The sequence below is a fragment of the Lissotriton helveticus genome, chromosome 6 (assembly GCF_964261635.1).
Source record: "Lissotriton helveticus chromosome 6, aLisHel1.1, whole genome shotgun sequence".
In the NCBI taxonomy this organism is placed as follows: Eukaryota; Metazoa; Chordata; class Amphibia; order Caudata; family Salamandridae; genus Lissotriton; species Lissotriton helveticus.
This window is the reverse complement of record NC_136067.1, coordinates 2074834774-2074861085: the sequence shown is the minus strand read 5'-3', so window position 1 is coordinate 2074861085 and position 26312 is coordinate 2074834774. Positions and strand designations below refer to the sequence as shown.

The 26312-nt window shown below is 44.0% G+C and overlaps 1 protein-coding gene across 1 annotated transcript in view; it reads left to right on the top strand.

The window, feature by feature from the left end:
• LOC144764018 (uncharacterized) overlaps positions 1-25496 on the top strand; it is a 284209-nt gene extending 258713 nt beyond the window's left edge. Inside the window, exons 9-10 of the mRNA XM_078650148.1 lie at positions 3712-4003; positions 24687-25496. Of these exons, the coding sequence (XP_078506274.1) occupies positions 3712-4003; positions 24687-24855 (461 nt within the window). The 3' untranslated portion in view covers positions 24856-25496. The remainder of the gene's footprint in view (positions 1-3711; positions 4004-24686) is intronic.
• Positions 25497-26312: the final 816 nt, after the last annotated feature.

Genomic DNA, 26312 nt, shown 5'->3' with positions numbered 1-26312 from the left:
TATCCCTTATCTGGTCCTGCCATTCAGCCATAATGGTTCTGTGTGGGCATACAGAACGATGTTCATCTACGTTCATGAAATCAACCCCCTACGTTCTGTGAAGATAATCCGAAGAATGGTGCTCTAGTTAAGGGTATAGTAGATATGATTAGGGAAGCTATTTCCTATGAGACTATCCAGAGAGATGAGACACTAGCGTACATTGGATGGAACATGACCGGATATGGAGTTACTCTGAGTGAGAACCAGCGAGCAAAGAGATCCTCCCCAATTTGGATTGTACCCCATCAGGGTCACCTATGTCTGCAAGGTAATGGCAAGAATCCCAGAGCTCGGTTAGGGAAGAGTATCTGCACTGAAACGTATGTTTTTGCGTCCCAGACTTCCCCTTCGTTCCTAGTAGCTAAGGGTACCTATTTCACCTGCCATGATAGAGCCTATACATGGTTGCCCCCTGACTTTTCGGGCACATGTTTTGTTTTGTTCCTGTTGCCTCCCACCTACACAGCCACGGCAGATTACCATAAGACAGTAAAGAAGACACTACAGGACAAGAATTTGGAGACTTCGTGAAAGGTTTTCTGCCGTTTTGGGGACCCATGGTTAACAGCAGGAACATAAGGCAATTGACGAGGGTAGTGGAATCCACCGTAGTTGAAACTGCCGGTGCCCTTAGTAACTTGACTGCTGAGCTCCAGTCGGATCGTCTTATGACTCTTCAGAATAGGGTTGCATTAGACGTCATACTTGCAGACCGAGGTGGGGTATGTAAAGTGATCCAATCAAGTTGCTGTGTTTTCATTCCAGATAACGCTCCAACAGTGTACCAGGCCATTTCCAAACTGCATAAGATCTCCGAATCCATTCTTGTGGATAAAGGAAATTGGTCGTTGATGGGATGGTTCTGGGAACTAATATCCGCCTGGGGATGGAAGATTTTGATGGTCATTGGGATGATCTTAGCCATTCTTTTCCTGTTCTGTCTGTGCGTACAGTGTGCTCCTACTATATGTGGCCTCTGTGCTACATCGTGTGTAAGGAAACCTGTATCGAGAGACGAACTAAGTAATAGGATGATGCTACAGCAACATCTCAATGAGTTTATAAATATAAACCTGGACTCAGATTAGCGTGAGTATAGGTTAATTGCCTATGTAAGGGCAAAAGGAGGGGCTGTGGTACTGAAAATTCTGGACCCGTGTCATAAACATCGTCGTATCATGACGATGTTAGTATCAATAGACCGAGAATGACGAGTATACTATGCACGAGTATTTTCGTCCTATTCGAGTCACGAGATCACCCCGAAAACAGAGATTTCATCCTGAACTCTCGGGTTCCATTTTGTGTACGGCAGCCATTTTGTGATTGCCCTCACATAGGCCGGTGACTAAGACCAAAAACGAATCTGAAGACACGTACACCTTTGCCGACTTCTCTGTGACCTGGGCAAGCTGATTCCACTGCCTAAAGCCAAACCTGTTCGGGCAGGTCCTTCCCCAGTGGCCGATCGAGATCAGTATCAAGGCACAACATACCATAAACGTTTCATCGCATACAAACCATGCCTAATCTTACACACACCTGTCTCTGTCTTTTGCTTTATGACTTGCTTTACGAGGAGGAGGTGCCCGATTTTATTAGGGGTCCGCCGATATCTGATGAAAAATGTTGGGCCTTGCCGGGTAATTGATTATGGGCTGGACAAACTGAAAATAAGCTTGTCATCGTGATTCTGCTTTTTCTTTGTAGTGAAAATATGTGAATGGTCAACTGTAAAATAAGGAATGTGTGCCTAAAGCATAATATTTTGTATAAAAAGAGATGGCTGGCTTTGTAAGTTGAGCAGTCTCCTGAGAATATACACCGTGTTGTACTTCTAGGATACCTGTTACTGGCTGCAGCCAATAAATTCGATCTTTGACTTCACCAAGAAGACTCTGTGTTTCTGTAGTCTGAAACAGGAAGAACTCGAAGTCTTAGGGTGTGTTCTCTGGCACCGCTGGGTTCTGAAAAACCCAGTACTTCAGTCAGCTTTGACTATTTTTTGTCTGCTTTGCCCATTGTCTGCGAGTCAGACTGTCTATGCGTAGATGATGGGGCTAGAGTATTTACAGAAGGGTAGGCATGTCTCCGCTGTTAGGTTTTGATGCATATTTGTAATCATCTGTGTCACTTCATCTTGCCATTCATCTACGCATCTAATTGCTTTTTATCCTTACTGTAGACCTTGCGGTAATACTAAGTGTATAGCATGGTCACCAATCTACTCTATATAGCCTCCTGACTGACTTGATTCTCCATCCTGAAGGGGCCACTCCCCTCTCCTCAGCAGCTTTCTGACACGCTGGCTGCTAACTTTGAATTAGCAAACACAATAAGATTGACGGATTGCTAACATTTTTCAAACACTCACCCCCAGCCAAGAGATCTGGATTAAATCTATTGTTCTTTTGCTCACCATGCCACGCTAGTTTGGGCCCAGCCATGTGCAAATCAGTCTTGACCCTGCCCCTTATGGGAACAGTCCAGCCCAAACAGCTAGGCCTGGTCCTCCCTGGACCGGAAACAAACATCCTGGGACTGATTTCGGGGTATCACCCCTCATCAGCCAAGCTAGCTTGAATCCAGTGGCATAGCGAGGAAGGGACCCATGTCAGGGCATACCCTTGGTCACTCAGGGCAAGCGTAGCAAACACGAACAGCTCATTGGTTGAGTGCTAACACTTCAAATACTCACTCCCAGTCAAGAGGTCTGGGGTAAATCTATCATTCTTTTGCTCACCATGCCACCCCAGTTTGGACCCAGCCATATGCAAATCAGCCTTGACCCTGCTCCTCATGGGAAAAGTCCATCCGGAATTGCCGGCCAGGTCCTCCCTGGACCGAAAACAAGCATCCTGCGACCCATTTCAAGGTATCACCTCTTATCAGCCAGGCTAGTTTAAATCTAGTGGTACAGTGAGCATGGGACCCACGTCTGGGCATACCCTGGGCCATTTAGGGTCAACATAGCAAACGCAACAAAATGATGGACGGAGTGCTGAAACCTTTCAAATATTCACCCCTAGTCAAGAGATTTGGGGTAAATCTATTGTTCCTTTGTTCCCCTTGTAAACCCAGTTTAGACCCAGCTATATTTGCCATAAGTGGCCTGGACTGTTCCCATGAGGAGCAGGGTCAAGACTGATTTGCATATGGCTGGGTCCAAACTGGCATGGCATGGCAAGCAAAAGAATGATGGATTTAAGAAAGATTTAGCCTAGGTCTCTTGACTGGGTATGAGTGTTTGAAAAGTTTCAGCACTCTATCAATCATCTTGTTGTGTTTGTACTAACTTACAATTGTCAAAGAGCTTCCACTTTGTAAAATTCAGCGCATTTAAGAGTTATTATTGTACCTATTTCATGAGTTAGATTTGGGTAGAATTGGTAAATGTTCTGATATCTTGAGGGTTTGCTAAATCTGGTGGAGAGTACATCTGCCAGTGTTTATGCCACTCCTAAGGCGGAGGAGTGTCACTGATGGTTTCTTCCTGTACTTTCTTAAGAAATGAGAGAAGCTTCCATTACTACATACCCATAATTGAGGCCAAAGTCCCTGCAAATAGAGGGCTAACGGCATTGTGCTATGTATTGTATACTGCAAATTGTAGGTTACTGTCTTCAACTGAGCTGGATGTAACTTCAGATTGCTTTGTACTGCTTCTAGTGGAAAACGTGGCTCTGCGGGGCCGCGCTACGCAGTCCAGTGTGTTTCTGGGATGGATCGTACCGGCGGGCCCCATGAATGCCATAGATGGGAATCCGGATTCCGATTACTTCCACGGCTCTTGCTCTATTACAAATTATCAGCTGTATCCATGGTGGAGGGTGGACCTGCTGAGGCGGTACATCATTCTGCGTGTTGCAATTACCAACACAGTCATGTACCCCGAACGGATGAATGGAGCAGAAATCTTGATTGGCAACTCCCTGACCAACGAAGGGAATTCAAATACAAGGTAAAGCCACTACAGTGTGTTTCTTCTTTGTATTAATGTGAAGGATGGTCTCACTTTCTGAACACTAGTGCATGTCTTTGAGAACTCTGAAGAGCATCCATTGATTTCCTTAAGAACTTAGATTCTGGCTAGAGAACGGCATTTATTTTGTTAGTCTATTTAAATTTCTGGGTCACACTAAAATATGTAATGAACAACATTGATAACACAGCCATACCTTAATGACTCGGATGTATGTATGTAATTGTGACTCCCACACTATTTGTTTCATGGTTCTGTGACACAAGAGTGTCTAGCTGACACAGTCAAGATCACTTCTCTACCCCTCAGGCACAGCGGTCAACTTTATCCAGTTCATTATCCTGCTTGCAATCTTGGGTTATGGATACATTGTGTTTGAAATTGTGGCTGTGGCCACATGAAAACATTTACTCAATGCCCCATCTGTGTTGAAATGTGATTTAGTGGAATGTGCTGATTTTGTTGTTTGCAACTTTGTACTAAACATTTGAGCTTGTACAGAAATGAGCCCAGTTGAGTGTTGCACATTGGCAAGACCTGTCTCGTGATATGCCTCCATAATGCCTGCCTTTTGATTTATTTTCTGCAAAGGCTTGCAATGGTGAAAAAAAATTCAGTCAAGTGTCAATCCCTTTCACGCTGCTACACGTCATCAGGACATAGCTCAACCAGGTATTCTGTAATAGTATGTTATTTAACTGTATCCTGTAGTCTTTTCTCAGTGTGCCCTAGTACTTTTAGGGTAGTTGTACTGTAATTATACAAAAAACTATCTAAAAATGGAATGGTTGAGGAAAGCTCTGGTACAAGAGGACACGGAGTTCCCTAAATGTAAAGCAGATCAGAGAAAGTCACAGTTCTTGCATTTTCGTGGAATTTTCACTGAGTTTGATTGAGCTGAGCTAAAGCTGGAAATGTTTGAAACATGCCTACATGGCCTCCAAAATAGAAGGCCAGAAACCCCATGAAACTCTGACGGTATTAGACTTGACAGACACAGTAACATACCCAAATTGGATCCGGTGCTCTACAGACGACCGTGGACAGGACATATCATGGTCAAATTTACAAGGTTTCTGTGGGCCGTGCTCTATGTGGGTAAAAAAGAAATCTAGTAACTGTGGGGCAAATTATCAAGGGATTTATCTGCGCTTTTTTGGCTTTAAAAGCCAAGAAAGCGGAGATAAAATTATCTCCCTATCAGCAACAGGGTGCTAACACGCAAATTCGCATGTTAGCCCCCTTTTTCTCTACGCTTCCCCTTGCATCTCTAATGAGATGCAAAAGGGGCGTTCCAGAGAAAAATAATAGGAGAGATGTTGTTAAGCGACATTTCTCCTATTATCAAGGATTTAGCTAACCCTGTTAGTGATAAAAAAAAGCAGCGCTAACCACGGTTAGCGCTGTTTTTTCTACACCTGGTATTTTCCTAACTTAGCCATGATATCCTATGGAAGGTGGATATCATGGCTAAGTTTGTGACCCCCTATCATCAAGCTAACGCCAAACTTCGAGAGATCATCGTTGGTTTTCCAGTGATAATCTCTCATTTGGCAGTTAGCACGAGGATTTTTATCACTTCAGAGATAAACCTTGCTAATAGTAAGTTATCTCTGCGATAATTTCCGGCGATGCTTAGCGTTAAAAAATTTGTGGCTAAGCCTCGTTAGCGATAAATATCGCTAATCGTTGGTAATATGCCCCTGTGTTATTACTGGGTTGTTGTGTGTTGAGTTCTTCCTTTAAGGATAGGACTAGCTCACCAACCCATATCTGTATTTGTATGCACTTCTATGCACTGCAAATATAACAGTAGGATGTGTTTTTCTAAAGCCATTCTTATGAATCATGCACTCCAACCTGCATATATCCACGCCTTCATGTTTTTATGATGAATTTATTCATTGATGTGGAGGACTTTGTGTCAAGGTTATAAAAGCAGAACTACAAACTGTGTTGATACCATGTGAGAATTCGGAACAATGAAGTAGACTTTTATGAACCTTGGATTACAAAAGAAATTATATGATAACAAATATACCATCAATATTCATTCTTGTTTTTTACATCTATTTCTAGGAAGTGATAGAGCGCGCGGGTCACCCGACCAATAATTTCGCCACTTCCGGCCCATATATTTCAAATCACCATATACATTGATCGGATGACCTCACGGTCTGCTATCAGATATTTGTGAGTTCCTTTCGTTATTCCTCAGAGTACCCGACTTACCATCCACCGACACGGGTACCTATGACCACAATGGATCAGGGAGCTAGCTGTAAAAGGAAAGGCAGCAAAATACAAACCCAACAAATAACATTCAATACTTTTTTGTAAAATGACCACGGACAACTGGAAGTTTTGAAATCTTTATCTAATTTAGTAAAATTCAGAAATCATCAAATTCACAGTAATTAAGCAATCGATAATCAGAATAACAGAAAGTACATAGCTGAATAGCAAAAAAGTCAGTGCAACCATTTATAAACTAATGGAACCAGGACACACTTAAATGAAGGATCAGGAATTAAAACGTTTAAGATGAATCACTAAAGATGGGATAGGCTTTGATTAGGACTAGTATTCTAGAATTATTTCAAGAGAATGAGACAGGAGTTCGGGACATTCATATAACTATAGGAGAGTCTATGGAGAGAGACACGCTATGCTTTAAGGCAAAAGTTCTTTAGACAGTTTAAGTAAGGAGGTTCTAGACCATATCAGGAAATGGCAAACTGCAATGCAAAATATAATTTCTAACAGGTAGGGTAACATAGGAACACGTTATGAAACAAATGCAAATGACTTTATGATTCAATGGTTGCGGAAAGCATGGAAAATTAACATATGCAAAGGTATGTCTTTATTGAAGCAAAAGACAGAAATTCAGAAAGGTGCAAGGTTCAGAGTTTTCAGAGTGATATTTACCTAGACTGGTGTGGAAACCAAACCCTGGCCACGGGTCAGTTAAGGACAGGAAACCCTCAAGGAAGGATACCCCTCAATGGACAGCAGGTGCAGAATGGACACCCAGGACAGGACAGGAAGACCAGATTAGGATCAGGACAGGACCCTCAGGACAGGAACCCTCAGGACAGGACCGGCACCCGCAGTTCGGAAGCAACGCCTGCGCTCCACCCTCTCTGCAGCTATCGATCACGACCCCGATTGGGTCAGCGAACTCCCAGCAAAGTGCTCCGCCAGCACTTTAAGGTTTAGTAAAACCTTAGTCTATGGTCAAATTCGGACAGAGTGCTCCGCAGTACTCTGTATCTTCAGTCACCTATTTGAGTGCGTTGGGTCAGTGACAGGTCAGCTAAACCAGACAAGTCGGACGATTTCCCTAGGTGAACCCAGGGTAGATATACTGTTTGGGACGGTGTACCACCCCCCAATGTTGCAAAGTGTCAGAATCCCTCAATTTGGATTGGTTCTAAGGTAGGCTTTGGGTAACACACCAATCAGAATAGACTATTTGGAGGCCTAATTTACATCTCTGGGCACCGCCTAGCAAGATTGGGGTTCCCATGAGAAAGCCGCACAGAATACAATGAAAAGAATACATTTCGATACAATAGAACATAATCATGATGCTTCTGCTGGGTGAAGGTGCTCTTTCCCAGGGTGGCTCTGGCATCAACCTTCTTTGGCCTGAGTTCAATGCCATGGGAGCTTCTAGATTCTGCGCAGAAATACCCTCCAAGATGGACTCCCCAGCCCAGCACCCCTCCGAGTCGAGGATACATGAAAAGTAAGCGAAGACAAATTAAAACATAGAAGTGACGGTATGAAAAACATATCATTGGTTTTGTACTTTAAACTTATCATTATAAAAATATACGATGCAGTTTAAATGTTAGCAACATATACACTGTCACAAGAGCATCACCACGTTATTACCAAAGCTGTGTATTACGCATGCGCACCCTTTCCCACCAAACTTATAACTACGTCATGTCACGTGAGTGTGACTGACGCATGCGCAGAAGCCATTTACCAAGCGGCGGCCATGTTTTAGAGACATGGATTAGTTGTATTAGAAATACACGTACGCAAGCTTCCTCTACTTCGTTCGAATATAAAAATAAAGATTAGTAAGACGTACAAATTTTATTAATTGATTACACACGGGCGAGGTTCTTGACTTGAGCAAGTCGCGATGCGAAGCTTGCTCTATCAATCCCCTCTTTGATGATATTTACTATCATCACAAAAATAATGGAACCAGATGCCAACTTCTCACACCTTATACAGCTCTATCTCTTCCAACAAGCGATTCAGCTTCTCTTTCTCATTTTTGGTAGGGTGAGAATTTTTCACCTTTTTGTATATCTGATTATTCATTTCCTCTAGTTCAAGCTCATCCACACTTCGTTTCACTCCTCTGGCATTCACTTGATGCTTTCTGGTGTGCTTACGGCATTTGCAACAGACAAATATGAAAAATAGGATAAGACCTATAATTCCAATTGGCATCAGTACCTTGAACAATAAGCTTTTACCTAAACTAGCAAGCCAATGACCTACATTTGAGAGACCATCTACCAGTCTCTTCCAGGCACTGTCAACCTCGAGTGGTTTGAGTTCCTTTTCCAAATTAGTAATGTTTTTCACATATCTTTTGAGCTGCACACTTTTGTCCGGAATATAAGTGCAACAATGTTGCGCCTTCAACATCCGGCAGACTCCGCCCTCTTTTGCTAATAAGGTGTCAAGAGCAAGTCTGTTCTGCAAAACCATTGATCTGATCGCAACCATTTCGGTATTGACCAGCAGAAATCCATGAGCTGTGTCCGTAGACAACACATCCACTATAGTGGACAATTTGCAAATTCTGTGAGTGTTCAGAACCACTCCCACTCCAGGTATCAGTGCACTGAAAATACTACCCATTATTTCACCTACGCTTTCTCTTTTACTACGCACTAAGCCATTAGTATTTTCATTGCTTCCAGCAACTTCATTCACATGGTATATTTTCGGGAAGACAATGCCAAAATAGCAGCTTCCATACCAGTGATCCGGCAATTTGAAATAAGCCTTGTCTCCACATATATAATAAATTCCAGGAAACACAGGCTCTGACCCATTTTTGAAACCCCATCCTCCAATTACCTTGTAATTATGTTCACATTCACTGGAACCAATGAAAATGTTATTATAATAGCTAGTCTTCTCGCGGTGAAGACATAGCTTTCCTTTCTTTTCAAAATCCAGCAACAGAGCAGGACCCGCCCCACCATTTGAGGTGCCTTCCATGTTCTCAGCCCATTTTGGCGTTTTCTGTCTTTCGTCATCTGCCTTTCTTTGTATTTTTATTCTCCTCTTCTCTGCCATGTTCAGGAATTTTTTTTCCTGTTCACGCAATGAGCAGGTCAAGTTATCTCTGTGTGCGTCACCTATGTCGATATTACCTATAGTCAGAAAGTATTCGCCCATGTAGCGAGTAACGTCACTTTTGGTATGTACAGGATTCAAGTTCCCACGTATAGGAAGTTCAGAAAAGATCACGTCATTGTTAGAGTAATAGTACTGTAACGGTCCTCTTTTGTAAAATAAGCTTGCTAAAATGCTACAGGATATTCCATATGTCAGGGGCAGGTGATGGTATGTCACGCCTTCAGCTACAGAGGTAGGTAGCTTCATGCAGACATAGCAATCCTCAATTTCCATAGTCTCTACATAGTGTATTAACAAGTTTGCGAAAACATTTAAATGTGTCTTATTCTTAACTCCATGATAATGTAGTCCTCCCTCATCTGATGCTTCTAGGTCTCGTTTTGTTTGTTTGAGTGCTCTCTCATGTCTTGCTACACTCTGTGTTGTCAGCTCTTCATTGTCAGTATTTACAATCTCAGTAGGGTCAACATTAGTATTTTTGCTCACCGCAAAAGGAATGAAAACTGTTAGTCCTATCCAAACTAATATCACTATAATTACACTACATACACATACCTTGCAGCTTGTTTTGCAACAGCTGCGACTAGGTCTACCATTCACGTTTGAATCAGACATTTTGGCTCAGAAGAAGTTTCTCGACCCCTCTTTGTGTGTTTACACGAGTAGCTTACTTTGTGCAAATTCACGGTGGCTCGTCTTCTTCTTCGGCAGAGTACTCAGCGACTGGTTCTCCGTCGTATTCGTCAGTTATATCAAGATCTTCAAATTCTTCCAAAACGAGCGTCCATTCAGGAGACTTGTACTTTTTGTTTTGTCTTTTTATTCGATCGCTCCTTCTTTTGGAAGTGTCTTCTGGTTGCTCTGCTATGCGAGAACTTCTCCTTTCTTCTGCACGTTTTTCTTCTACCGTTTTTATCCTCAGTCTCAATTTCTTTATGAATCCGGGCTCAATATGCTTTCTCTTCTTAAGTCTTTTAGTTGGCACTGAGACTTCGTTCTCTTCTCTTGCCCTTTTATTTTCATTAGTTTGTGGCAATTCTGCTTCTTCTTCCCTTCCTATCTCACTAGTTCCAGGACTTGCATCTATTTCTTCTGCCTGGTTACTAATCTGGCCTTGTTCAGGAGAATTTTGTGTTTGCTTTTCAACTGTCTCTGTTTCTGTGTCCTGAACACGTATTTCTAATCCTGTCTGATCCTGTTCGAGCACTTCGTTCTCTTGATTTTCTTCCGCTCGAATCTCTTTACTAGGTCTAATCTGTCCCTTTTCGATATCAGGAGTCAGTGGAGGAGTATCGATCACTTGTTCTGTCCCTGTCTGACCTTCTCCTTCCTCAGTTTTGATGTGAATCTCAATACCCTGAGGTTCTTCGCCTGTGCCTTGCTTTTCCTCTCTATTCCACTCTCTACCTTCACAAATTCGCTCTCTTGTTCTGATTGGGTCTTCGGTGAGGTCAATCAAGGGTATCCACTCATCTGGCCATATGCTTGGCAGCTCGTCATCAGCTACTTCTGGACCAACTTCTGGGAACCCCTCAGCAGGCTGGACTCTTGGTAGCTCGTCATCAACTACTCCTGGACCAACGTCTGCGGACCCCTCAGCTTGACTGGTACTGGGCTGTACGTCGTCAGTTACTTCTGGTCTTGCTTCTGCAGGCCCCTCTACTGGACGGCCTCCTTCTCCAGGCTCCTCGTCTGGTAATACCTTCTGGGTGTGGCTGGCGTGGATCCACTGGGGAACACCTGCACACTTCACTGCTGTGGTCGTTACCAGGATCACTTGGCGCTTCGGTCCCCACCTTGGTGCCAGGCAGCTCGACCGAGTATGCTTCTTTATTTTGACCCAGTCCCCTGGAACCAGTTTGTGGAGAGGAGTCATTGGATTGGTGACGGCGTCTTCTCCGATCTGGCGAGAGATATAACGTACTTGGTCACCTAATCTCTTGCAGTATTCAAGCACCAAATCATCAGTAATGCTCAACAATTTGCTTCCTGGTACCCATGCTTGTCTCATCACTCTTCCCATCAGGATTTCATGAGGGCTCAGGCCTGTCTTTCGGTCTGGAATACTTCGGAGTCCCATCAGAACCAGAGGCAGGGCCTTTACCCAGGTCATGCCAGATGCATCACACAATTTCGCTAGTCTTGTTTTGATAGTCCCGTTTATTTGTTCCACCACTCCAGATGCCTCTGGATGATATGCACAGTGGAGTTTTTGCGAGATCCCAAATGCCTTACAGAGTTGGTCGATCACATCATTCTGAAAATGTCGGCCTCTATCCGATTCAATAGTGACTGGAACCCCGAATCTAGGTATCAGTTCTTTCAGTAAACACTTTGCTACTGTCAGTGCGTCACTTTGGGGAGTAGGGTAAGCTTCCACCCACTTTGAAAATAGGCAGACAATGACAAGGACATAACGCTTCCCCTCACAACGTGGCATGGTGATGAAATCAACCTGTATTCTCACAAAGGGACCCGCTGACCTCCCAATTTTCCCCAGTTCCACCATTGTTCTCTTGCCTGGATTCATCTGTTGACATGACAGGCACCTCTGGCAGAGGGACTCTGCTACTTTCCTGAATTTTTTGCTATACCAAGTCTGTTGGAATACCAGAATCATGGCGTCCCTACCAATGTGTGATCCCTCATGTATCAATCTCGCCATTGTGCCAAGCAAGTGTCTGGGTAACACAGGCATACCATTTGGGCCCAAGATGACACCATCCTCACGTCTTGGTCTACACCCTTCTTCCTTCCACTTCTCTCTCTCTTGCCAGGGTGCCGCCTGCTGCCATTCTCTCACTTCATCCCATGTAGGCACTTCTTCAAACACTCGAAGTTGGCAGCTGTTTCCAGGCCCCCCCCGTTTTGGATTTATGATATATCGATCCCTGGCGCATAATTGTGCCACTCGATCAGCAAAATCATTTCCCAAAGATACAGGGTCAAAGTCCTTCTTATGGGCAACACACTTGACCACTGCCAATTCCTTTGGTAATTGGATTGCCTCTAAAAGGTCTTGAACAACTTTTCCATTTCGAATAGGGGTACCTGATGAAGTCAGGAACTCCCTCTGTAGCCATAATTGGCCAAAGTCATGCACAACTCCAAAACAGTACTGACTGTCAGTATACACTGTTAGGTGTACGTTTTTCCCAATTTTGCAAGCTTTTATCATAGCAATCAATTCGGCTACTTGTGCAGACTTTACTTCAAATAAATAACCTGCTTCTACAATTTTGGTTAAGGAGACTACCGCATAGGCAGCACTCAGGCCTCCTTGTTCATGTCTTAGGCATGAACCATCCACAAACAATTCCATGTCATGTTTAGGCAAAGGTGTTTCTTTAATGTCTGGGCGTGGTTTTGTGCAAAATTCTGTTAAATCAATGCAGTTATGCTCATCTTCCTCCCCATCTTCCATATCCATTGAGTTGGGAAGCAGAATGGCGGGGTTCAGAATGTTGCACCTGACAATTGTTATATTTGCAGCACCCACGAGAATCCTCTCGTATTTAGTCAGCCGACTAGGGGTGAGATACTGAGTTTTCGTTCTCGTTAGCAAAATTACCACTCCATGTGGAACATACACAGTTACAGGATGTCCCATGACAATGGATTCACTCTGCTCTAAACTTGTGCAAGTAGCAGCTACTGCTTTCAGACATCCTGGTAATCCAGCAGCCACTGGATCCAGGGTGGCAGAGAAATATGCCACTGGCCTTCTGGTTGTGCCATGTTCTTGGGTTAGGACTGACAACGCGCAATTATCGCGAGTGTCACAGAACAGGGCAAATTCTTTGGAATAGTCTGGCATTCCCAACGCAGGGGCTGTACACAGACAATCCCGCAATTTTGTGAAGGCTGTTAAGCTTTCATCATCCCATTCTACAATATCTGGTGTTCCTCTCTTGGTCATTTTTATCAAGGGCCTAGCTAGGACTGCAAATCCCACAATCCATTGCCTGCAGTATCCTATCACCCCAAGGAACATTCTGATTTCTTTCTGAGTATGGGGTAACTGCATCTTTTGAATTATTCTCACTCTTTCTGACGTTACTTTCCTGATGCCTTTCTCTATCTGGTGCCCCAGATATTTTACTGATTTTGCACAGAACTGTAATTTTTCAGGGGCCACTTTATGTCCCTTCTCGCTCAGGTGATTCAGTAGGGCAATGGTGTCAATCACACAGTCCTTATGACTTTTGGACGCCACCAAGAGGTCGTCAATGTATTGCACCAAGACAGAATTTCCAGGTAAGACCAAAGTTTCCAAACATTTTTTCAAGATCTGATTAAAGATAGAGGGGCTCTCTGTGTACCCCTGGGGGACCCTGTTCCAGACATACACGTGACTGTTGAAGGCAAATGAGAAAAGAAATTTGCTGTCTGGATGCAAGGGAATGGAAAAGAATGCATGACACAGGTCTATCACAGTGAACCACTCAGCATCCCAGGGAATCTGATACAGAATTACTGCTGGGTTCGGCACAATAGGACAGCAAGGAACCACTATCTTGTTTACCTTTCTTAGGTCCTGCACTACTCTGTACTTGCCACTAGGCTTTTTGATGCCCATAATCGGTGAGTTGCATGGGCTACTCATTAATTCCTGTATGATGTTTCCTTCTAGCAATTTTTGTATTTCCAGGGCAACACCTGCTCTCACTTCTGCATTCATTCTGTAGGGTTTAGTATTAGGGTATACTGCATTGTCCTTGATGGCTATCTGTATGGGGTCTACGTTTTTCATTAATCCTACATCTTTTCCGGTAAAGTCCCATACCTTTGGCTTCACTGTTTCTTGGAGTTCTTTGGGCAAATCCTGCATAGTCATTCGTTTAATTTCTGAGTCAGGTCTGATTAACATTAATTTATAAATGCCATCTTCATCTGGGGTCTGAATTTCAACACCCTTTGGTGTGCAAAAGATGGTACAGTTCATTTTGCACAGCAAATCACGTCCCAGTAAGTTCACTGGACTGGTGTCATAAACGACAAATCTATGCATTTCTTTAAAATTTCCAATTGAGATCTCCATGGGCTCGGTAACAGGAGTACTAATCAATTGATTAGATACGCCCACTACTTGGATGGCTTCTCCCGAGAGGGGTAGGCTTGGAACGTCCACTGTTCTCACAGTAGAACGGGTAGCGCCAGTGTCCAATAGAAAAGTGACATCATTTCCGTCAACCTTTCCTTCAATGTATGGCCCTGACTGGTCTACCGGCAAGGAGGCGCCAAGTACGCACTCCTCGTCCTCCCCTCTCAGGCCCCGTCAGTACTGGTCATCACAAAGGAAGGTATCATTTAGTAAATACTGCGAACTTGCTGTATTTCTGTTCTCATCGCATCCCCAGACTTCTACGTCATCACCCTGCGTGGATTTCCCCTTAAATACTTGCTTTGGTGCTCGGGGCAACTGAATCGTTTTTACCTGTTGTTGGGTCTTTCTTGGTCTTTCTTTCTGCGTCTGTGGAGTTAAATCAGGTGTTTTGGAGTTATCATCCGGCAAATAGGGACACTCGTCTCGCCAGTGTCCAATTTCTCCCCACTGGTGGCAGGGAAATTTCTTCTTAGCCTCCTCCCTGCTCATTTTGGGCCGGGGCTTTCCACCACCCCCACCCCCACCCCCAGGACCTTGGTTCTGAGTAGTTTTGGCCATTTTATTCAATTGTTTTTCCTGCTGTTCTGCGAGCTTCACTTGAGCCCACATAACCTTCTCCTTGAGAGCCTTTTTCTTTTCTGCCATCTCGTCCTCACAGTACTTTGCGTACCGTAGGACCCCATCCATCTTTTTAGTATGCCAACAGATTTTGTTATCTTTTATCCACTGACAAATTTCGGGTCTTAAACCATTTACAAACCTGTAAATAAAATGTGTCATATCCTTCATCTCGATGTTATCTATACCACTGTATGTTTTGAACACCTGCAACAGCCTTTCATAAAAGGAGTGCACTGTCTCGTCTCTTTCCTGCGTGGTTCTGTCTATCTTGGTCCAATCAGTTTCCTTTGCTGGCACTTTCAGTTTCAGATGCTGAATTACCTGTTCATATTTTCTCATTACCTCCTTCGATGGTTCCCCTGTTCTTTCATCTCTCGGGTATTCCTCACTAGGCCAAGCTATGGCTATTTTACACTCGGTCCACAGATCTACCGGGACCACAATGTCGAAAAACCCATCCAGGTCTTTCCACAGGCATTTTTGCACCTTTACGAACCTTTCCACCTGCCTGTACCAGTCAACTGGCTTTTCGCGCAATTTCGGGAAATCGTTAGTAAAGGACACAATATCCTGTCTGGACCATGGAACGTGCACATACTTTCCACCTGGTACTTCGCGCATAGGGCATAACTGTTCTGGTTTCTCAGCTTCTTTTAGCAAGAATTCGGGAGTTGGCTGCCTAGACCTGGCCTCATCCTTTTTCTTGGCCCATCTGGCTTTCCACCTTTCCACATCTCCCCATTTTTCCAATACTGTCAATAATTCTTTGACCTGTGCTTTCTTCCCCGACATATTCAAGTTTTCCAAATCCTTGTCTGAGAAATCTGCCCTGTATGGTTTTCGCAGCGGTTTCGATCTTGAAATATCTATTCCCATGCTAGCAGCCGTGTCTGTCAGTTTTTCATGAAGCACTCTGGTACTTCGGGTGAGACTCTTGCAGATAAGCAGCATTTCGTCTTCAGAGTAGGTATTTAATCTGTCTAATCCTACGTTTCCTGCCATCAATTCCTCTATTTCTATTCTCAGCTTGTAGAGATCTAAAGGTTTCGTTGGGGACGCTTGTTTTTCCAATTCTTGACTCCACCTTTCGATTTCTTCAGGAGTCACCAATGTGACACTCTTAGTACCTGAGGTCGATTCCATCTGAATTTCCCTCGCATTAAAAGTATTCTGTCCTTTCGGTATCCTTTTCCCAGTCTTTCTAATGGGCAGATCTAGCAGCGAGACCTCCGACTCGCACTCACTTGTCTGGTCATCTATAATTAAGGGTTCTGGTCTGGTCGGTGCAATGACAGGAGTAATTACTGGAGTTTTCGGACTCCCTTGACGGTCCCCGTACAGCGGAACCACCGGTCCGATTGTTACTGGGATCGTCAAGGCTTCAGGACTTGCATTTAGCTGCGACATTTTCTGTATTATCTCAGCTCTCTGATTTCCTAGCGCTTCCCGCTCCTTCTCTTCTAATAACCTGTCCAAAGTGTTTCCATGTAACACCTGCGGGGTTAGAATGGGAGCATAACTCGGGGCAGTGGGATGTGTCTCACTCGGTCCTCCACCATAATTAGGTTTCTGAAACAGACTTCCTGTGCCTAGAATTCTCTGATCTTCCTCATCCCGGGACTGTAATTGTGGCATTCCTGAACTCAAGGACCTCACCTCACCTCCTTAGGGGGGTCGAGAGCAAAAATCTCCTTCACGTAAATATCCCGTCTCCCCACCCACGGGTCTCCTGGGGTAAATATTTCTGGTTTCTACGGGTCCCAGATTCTCAGTATAAGGAGGAATTGGATAATCCCCTCCTATACTTGCGGACCTGACCTCCTCCCTTTGTAGGGGTCTCCGGGGAATATCTCCTGCACTCGAAGGTCGGTGTCCCTCATTATAAGGAGGCGGACTTCTCATGCATATGTCATCTAACAATTCGTCATCTGATTCTCCCAGGGGCCCCCAGTGCTTGGACTTCTCTGTTCTTTCCCCCCCCCCAGGAGGATCTTCTGCTGGCATCATAGGAAACAGTCCCTCAACAATCATACTCTGTCTCCACTGTTTCATCTTTTTGTCTCTAGTTTCTTGTCTCAGTTTTGGGTAATACTTTGTCAGCCCTTTATCCATTCGGGGCTTTTCTCTTTGGAAAGACTCAATCTCCCATTCCTCTAATGCCTCATACTGCGTTAGTCTCGGTCTGGGATGTAATTCATTCATTCGGGTCCTTAAGTTGAATAAGATCCTACCATTAAAGGTACCTTCTAACGGAAAGGCCATTATTCCGTCGTCTTTTGTGTATTTCACCCAATTTTCTAACCACACACATGTATTGTACCCTCTGTCAAACATCATGAAAGAGGCGGGAGTATTTGGTGGTGGAATAACAATGCCCTCTCTAGTTTGAATCGGCTTGTCCTTTTTGAAGTAATTCTTTACCTTATTTACAAGGGACATTTTTCGCTTATTTCCGTACATAATGCCGTATCTATTAGCCTTCCACTGATCCCTTTCAAAACCTAGGTTTCTTGGATCGGGTCTAGTCTCTGGAGTATACGAGTGCCACATGCGATTTCTACTCTTAACTTTGTTTACAAAATTACCTCCAATCAGAATGCGTCTTGCAATTCCGTGCGACCAATGGGGTGCACGAGTTCAAATAATTTCAGCCAATGGGTGCGCTGCCTTTTCGCGAGACAGTTCTCACGCTTCGGCGCTCACCCCTCCTTCACAATTCCAGCCCCGCTACCCGCCCGCTGTTTCTACCAATCCCAGCGCGGAACAGAGTGACGTCAGAGACGCTTCGCGACTGACTCCCTCCCTTCACAAGGTAACGGAAACTTTCTTTCTTTCTAAGGTGCTAGTACTTGGTTATTTTACAACGAATACACATTTGCCACAGTGCTCAAGTGTCTAGACAGGAAAGAATTGTTTTACTGCAAGTAAACTACTTCCATTTACTTTTCACACGCTGCGGGTAGATCTCTTCCGCCTACCCTTCACTCTAGCATCAGTGAACCTGTTACTTCCCTAGACCCATCCACTCTTTCCGGGATATATCCGAGTCTAAGGTTTCCCAGCGGACCCCTTTGCTTTCACCCAAGCTCCGATGAACCTGCTACTCTTCCGATGTGACCCTTACTAGGTTACGCCACTATTGGAATTTTGCCAATGAACCTCGTTACTAACATTTATTCACACATGTATTCAGAAAAAGCCCTAGTTAGTGCTTCCGGTTCTGCCTAACCTGCACCTAACTTTCCTTGAGCCTGCGACCTCAAGGCAAATGGATTCTATTCACCACTTTGCCATTCAATTCCCCGGGGAGTTCCGACAACACTTAACAAAAACGTTTTACATACGCATGGATTAATACATATAACAATATAAGAACAAGAAAAACAATTTTCAAACAATTCATAAATTTCAAAAACAGCGCATTCTCAAGAGAGTGATCAAGTCCCCCGAAATGGCCGCTCTTATAGCAGCAATAATGTTAGCAGCTACCGGCTTGGCTAGCTTAACTAGTCCTACCTAACCTTTAACTATTCCCTAACCATAACTCTGCTACCAGAAAATACTGATAGAGCGCGCGGGTCACCCGACCAATAATTTCGCCACTTCCGGCTTCGGGCCCATATATTTCAAATCACCATATACATTGATCGGATGACCTCACGGTCTGCTATCAGATATTTGTGAGTTCCTTTCGTTATTCCTCAGAGTACCCAACTTACCATCCACCGACACGGGTACCTATGACCACAATGGATCAGGGAGCTAGCTGTAAAAGGAAAGGCAGCAAAATACAAACCCAACAAATAACATTCAATACTTTTTTGTAAAATGACCGCGGACAACTGGAAGTTTTGAAATCTTTATCTAATTTAGTAAAATTCAGAAATCATCAAATTCACAGTAATTAAGCAATCGATAATCAGAATAACAGAAAGTACATAGCTGAATAGCAAATAAGTCAGTGCAACCATTTATAAACTAATGGAACCAGGACACACTTAAATGAAGGATCAGGAATTAAAACGTTTAAGATGAATCACTAAAGATGGGATAGGCTTTGATTAGGACTAGTATTCTAGAATTATTTCAAGAGAATGAGACAGGAGTTCGGGACATTCATATAACTATAGGAGAGTCTATGGAGAGAGACACGCTATGCTTTAAGGCAAAAGTTCTTTAGACAGTTTAAGTAAGGAGGTTCTAGACCATATCAGGAAATGGCAAACTGCAATGCAAAATATAATTTCTAACAGGTAGGGTAACATAGGAACACGTTATGAAACAAATGCAAATGACTTTATGATTCAATGGTTGCGGAAAGCATGGAAAATTAACATATGCAAAGGTATGTCTTTATTGAAGCAAAAGACAGAAATTCAGAAAGGTGCAAGGTTCAGAGTTTTCAGAGTGATATTTACCTAGACTGGTGTGGAAACCAAACCCTGGCCACGGGTCAGTTAAGGACAGGAAACCCTCAAGGAAGGATACCCCTCAATGGACAGCAGGTGCAGAATGGACACCCAGGACAGGACAGGAAGACCAGATTAGGATCAGGACAGGACCCTCAGGACAGGAACCCTCAGGACAGGACCGGCACCCGCAGTTCGGAAGCAACGCCTGCGCTCCACCCTCTCTGCAGCTATCGATCACGACCCCGATTGGGTCAGCGAACTCCCAGCAAAGTGCTCCGCCAGCACTTTAAGGTTTAGTAAAACCTTAGTCTATGGTCAAATTCGGACAGAGTGCTCCGCAGTACTCTGTATCTTCAGTCACCTATTTGAGTGCGCTGGGTCAGTGACAGGTCAGCTAAACCAGACAAGTCGGACGATTTCCCTAGGTGAACTCAGGGTAGATATACTGTTTGGGACGGTGTACCACCCCCCAATGTTGCAAAGTGTCAGAATCCCTCAATTTGGATTGGTTCTAAGGTAGGCTTTGGGTAACACACCAATCAGAATAGACTATTTGGAGGCCTAATTTACATCTCTGGGCACCGCCTAGCAAGATTGGGGTTCCCATGAGAAAGCCGCACAGAATACAATGAAAAGAATACATTTCGATACAATAGAACATAATCATGATGCTTCTGCTGGGTGAAGGTGCTCTTTCCCAGGGTGGCTCTGGCATCAACCTTCTTTGGCCTGAGTTCAATGCCATGGGAGCTTCTAGATTCTGCGCAGAAATACCCTCCAAGATGGACTCCCCAGCCCAGCACCCCTCCGAGTCGAGGATACATGAAAAGTAAGCGAAGACAAATTAAAACATAGAAGTGACGGTATGAAAAACACATCATTGGTTTTGTACTTTAAACTTATCATTATAAAAATATACTATGCAGTTTAAATGTTAGCAACATATACACTGTCACAAGAGCATCACCACGTTATTACCAGAGCTGTGTATTACGCATGCGCACCCTTTCCCACCAAACTTATAACTACGTCATGTCACGTGAGTGTGACTGACGCATGCGCAGAAGCCATTTACCAAGCGGCGGCCATGTTTTAGAGACATGGATTAGTTGTATTAGAAATACACGTACGCAAGCTTCCTCTACTTCGTTCGAATATAAAAATAAAGATTAGTAAGACATACAAATTTTATTAATTGATTACACACGGGCGAGGTTCATGACTTGAGCAAGTCGCGATGCGAAGCTTGCTCTATCAGAAGTATATATGAACACTATGATTAGTGTTCTGAAGAAGTTATTTGTTTCATATCGACCCTCGAGTGAAAGACGTGGATGGAAAATTACTCACATGCAAAGCTCAAAACAATGAACATACCCACTAAAGTTTACCCATACTGTAGGGAGCTGGGTCTTTATATGATATACCAAAAAGAGGTATACTGGGCAAAGAGTCCATGTAACCCCTTATTAGTTGACAGTGGTCTTTTAGGTGATAGGGTGGATGGGGAGCCTTAATCTTACCGGAGAGGAGTGTTAAACATCTGGTGCACACGCACATACAGTAAATGATACATGACTCAATAAGAAGATCCACACCAATTTATAAAAATAACACATATCTTTACATAACTTTAGCACCAACATCATCAAATTCAGGTAAAAGGCATAAAATAGCAAATAGCAATAATACATTGTAAAAAATAGCAGGTTTGAAGCACTTTGCTGCAGTGTTAACCTAGGATGAAAACATATTCTGCAGTCGGTCTCTTGACTTACGGGACCCTTCCCGGGACATAAAGTGAGCATGGGGCAAGGTCCAAGGCAGCACCAACAGGTCACCTCAGGAAGCACTGTAGCAGCCGAGTGCAGAGGTGCTTTTCACCTTTGGGGGCCCTATGTTATCCTATAGGGATTGGTTCGGTTGAAAAGAGGCTGCAGGCTTGGACGGAGAAACCAGTCAGACTTAACTGACTTGGGAGCTCGGGTCTCACGATGCTTGAGGACACCATTGGTCCTCTTCTGCACAGGCCAGGGGCGATGGGTGCAGAGATGTTCTTAGGGCTCAGGTTTTTGTCACCCGGAGCAGTTGGTGTAGAGGGGGCCTGAAAACAGAGGCTGCAGGCAGCTTGGGTAAGTCCACATTGGACTCTGTCCAAGGTGGGCTTTGGCTCTGGAGGGCTGTTAGACCACACTAGCCCCATTGGTCCACTTAAACTCGGGCTTGGAGCGACGGGTGTAGTGGTACTTTCCAATGTTGGGTTTTTGCCGTCTGACGTCCTCTCAGGGCTTTTAAGTTCCTGTGGGAAGCTGGGAAGTAGCTCCGCTACTCCATGGGAGTTCCTAGGCCTTTGTTGAAGGCAGGCAGTCCTCCCAGGCTTTTGGATGCACAAAATCATGCAGTACAACAAGTCAGTTGCTTCTTCAACAGTCTTTTCTTTCATGGCTCTTCAGTGTCCTTCTTTTTAGTAGGTCAGCGGGAATCCGATTTCTGGTGCCACTAGTCACCTAAATTCTTCATTTAGGGGAATTAGGGGAGTGTAGGGTAGTAGCCAATGTGCTACTTCCCCTGTAACTACACCGCCATATGATCAATTGCTATGGGAAGTGAGCATAACCATTTACAAAAGCTCCTAAGCTTGCCGTCACCAAGATGGCAGACTCTGAAAAATGGTATCCACTTCAGCTAGCCCCCGCTGGGGTGGTGTTAGCCTGAGGCTGGACACACCTATCTGACTGCTCATTTTTCCGCCTGTCCAGGTGGCCAAGGGCTTCTGGATAAGTGGGGAGTCAGCATCCACTCTTGTAGGGAAGCCAGATTCACATACCAATGGTAGCAGCCTTTTTGAAGCTTCCTGTGTTGGAATGCTAATTTGCAGGTCATCCTGTGGGTGGGAGTCTAAAACCCTCTGCCCAAGCAGGCTTTGTTTCTGACCTCCTAAGAGTAAAGACCCTCACCCTTGGGATTCAGAAACTTGCATATGGTGACAGGCTGGCTAGGACCAGGCAGTTAACACACCAGGGGTTGGACGGTTTTCATGGGGAACCTCTAAGGTGCCCTCTGGGTGCATGTATCAAGTAATGCATCACTGGAACCAGTATGGTTTATTTATACCAGATGTTTGATACCAAACATCCCTATTTTCAGTGAAGTGATCATGTAGCCGGGGAACTTGTTTTCACCAGTATACAGCACTTGCTTTCAAAATAGCTTCTGTGATCACTTACACTGGCAGTAAATGAACTGGCGAGCACAGGGGCTTATCTGCTCATGCAGTTACACCCACACATGTAATATAATTAACCATGTCTTAGAGCTGTAAGGCCTGCTGTAGGGGTGACTTACAGTTATTCCATGCAGAGTTAGGGGACATGGCACACAGAGTGTGTGACATGTCATATAGAGCACCGTGTCACACAGCGTGTAGTGGTAGTCTGTAAAAATTTGGTGCTGGGTCCCTTAGAGTGGCACAAGATACCCTGCAGCTCTTAGGACCCCTCTTTAGAACCTATGCCCTACGTACCAGAGGTGCCACTTACTAGGGACTTACAGAGATGCTAAAGGCCTGGTCACTTGGGGACCAGTTGACACGTTGTCTTTTTTTTGGACAGGAATACTGGCACTAGGGACCTGTTTAACCGGGACCCAGTGCATTTCAGTCAATGTTGCATCAAATACCAGGCAAAAAGTGGGGTGACTTCAGCAACAAAACCCAGTTCCTAACAAATACATTGGAAAGTTGATACCAAATAATAACAAGAAGGAAACCAGGATCAGTGTAGGACACAGCTTTGGGGTGCACTTCTAATAAACCCTGGGTCATAAACACAAAGAAGTGGCACAATTGAGCTCAGAAAACAAAGTTGCTGCACTGTCACCTTTAGAGAGCAGAACTGTACCATATCTTCAAACAAATGGCCCAGTTCTGCTCTCTCCATGGGCTGGTGCACTTTGGACTATCTAGCACCACCACAGCACCCTTGCACCATAGTGCAAATTTGTCTGCATTGTGATCATGAACGGGTCCTTTTCTGCATAAAAACTGTCTTTTTTTTAAATTTTATTTTTTTATTTTTTTATTTAAGTTTTTGGATACAAGTTGCAGGCATCACAGCAAAACTTCAATCCCCCCCCCTCCTCCCTCCTCCCCCCTGCAGGCCAGTAGAACAACACAATATAGAACACTCTTCTGCAGTCTTCCAATATAGTTACACAGCCGTTTAGCCAACAACATAAAAACTGTCTTTTAAGGCAATTATCTCTTATATATAACAAGGAGAAAGAAATACATTTCTCTTTATTACATCAGTCTCAGGTAGGTGTACCATTTTGGCCACAACCCATGTCAACATCACTATGTAAATCTGGGTTCACATCGTTATCCACTTATTCATCACCCATGGAGTGCCCACGGTATGCACAGTAATTTAACCCCTTCACGAGCACTACCTTCCTAGTGCTGCGCACGTCCAACGGCCGACACAGGCCCGCCTGTTTTGCGGAAGTGCCGCACTGCCGCGAAAAAGCGGCCACAGCAAACGGGTTAAGCAGCGCAAAGAACTGCATTGTGTTACTATTTTTACCAAAGCCATGCAAAGCCAAAGCCATGGCTTAGTAAATGCCAAAAAGGCTTTTACGTCGGGACTGGGTCAAACTGAGATGTAACCACAACACAAAATCTTTGTAAATTTTCCCACCACATTTAATTGTGATTGTGTAAATGTAGCAAGATACTGCTTTCTTTATTTTCTACTGGTTTTCTTGGACATTTTCTTAATAAAAATCTTTGAACCCCTTCAAAATTGATTAAAATCTGGAAATGCACTAAGACAATAATGAGATGTTTGAAGAGGATGAAGTATTTTGGATTGTTTTGGAATAAACTGCGACAATCTCTCATTGAACAAAGTAACGAAAATAAGGGCAATAATGTACACTGGCTGGCGAGCATGATGCATAGGACTGAGGTATTCCAAATCCTTATAAAGGCTTATGATGAGGCAGAGGCTGTCTTCTGAATGATTGAACTTTATATAGTTTAATGGTTTCAACAGTGTGTGATATATCAGAAGCAGAAGAACATATGTATTTACTTGTGCCATGTTACCTCTGTTGTCAGGTGTGCAACGATATCGACGATTCTTCCTGGAGCAACAAAGACATTTCCATGTAATGGAATGATTGGGCGATATGTGAACATTATTGTGCGGAGTCGGTGGGAGTACCTGACCCCCTGCGAAGTAGAGGTCTACGCGTACACCGAGGAGCAGGCTGAACTTGCCCACTGAAGAAGGAACGCAGCGTCCTCCACGGGGAGACGTTCAGTTGTGCCCCGCATAGCAGAGCAACTGGTGATTGTCAATAAGCCAGTGTGCAGTTGGCCAACAGCCAACCCACGCAAAAGAAGTAAAGGAAGATTGTACCTTAGTCCGGGTAAAATGGCAGCTATCCTACAAATCTATTTCAGGAAAAATCATTTATTTTGTTAGTAACTGTTTTTTTGCAATTAAAGTATTAACTGTATGCAGATGCTGTGTGTTCTTGTAAGCGCAATTAATGCAAACATTTAGAGTGCATTTATTGGATGGGTTTCAGAAGTTCCGTTCTATTTTTGGCATCATTGGTATCCTTTGGAAGTGATGATGTGTAAATATCCCCACTGACCTGCAACAAGGGAGTGAGCGAGACGAGTAAGCGCAGATTCCTTTCGCAGATTTTCTTGCACAATATTTACATGCAATTGATAAAAGAAAATGTTTTCTGAAGGGGTGGTTATGAAATATTTTAGTTCTTTTCATGATGTGCCAACCAACCATGACTCTTTCAAAGGGCTGCAACCTTTTGGAGGATGGTAAATTTTTTCAGCAAATGGTCTGTTCAAAATACAGATGTGACATGGGCTGATATTATTGCTTAAATTTATGCTTCAAATATATCCTAAGATATGCTATAATGTTTCCTTTGAACTTCATTTTGTCTTTTATGTGAATAGGCACATTTCACTATCAAACACAAGTACTTTATTTTGAAAAATGAACTCTGTTCCCAAAACTAAAACCTGATCACGATAAATACTATTTTTGTCCTACCAGCTAACTTTCTTCTTCTATTAACCCCTTGGCCGCGGCCGCGATTCTGCGCCTGTGCGGCCGTTTTATTGAGTGGGTGGGTTCATGACGTCCCTCAGCCGTCATCAGCACACACCGACACCGTGATGCCTGACAGCCGGGGGCCGTCATCAGCATGGAAGGGGTTAAAGCTGTTTAGTGCTCAAACATTAGATAGCATTTTTCTTTAGGTGCCTTCATGTACTTCTGCCGATACAATTAGATTGTGTCTTGATTGACCATGTATCACCCCTGCATGCCATGGATGGAAACACTTGCCAAAAGTGACCATCAGTGTATAAGGGCCAGCATTATACCAGAATGATACCATTAGTGGGTACCATCATGGCATGGATACCCACATGATGAATACAATCCCACCATACTGCCATGATGTCAATCCTGGGAAAATCATGGCATGGCTGTCCACACTAGGCTGGAATCAGAATTATACCCCTGAGGGTGAGCACCATCATGCCGTGGATGACCACTGTATGTCAAGAATTACCACAACTATTCTGGGGGCTCGCATCGGACCGCCAGGGGTAAGCACCAATATTTTAAAAGCACAAATGAATATAGCAGAAACAAGGTTTTCCCAGTGCCACATTAATATGTGTTTAATTGATTCAACCCCT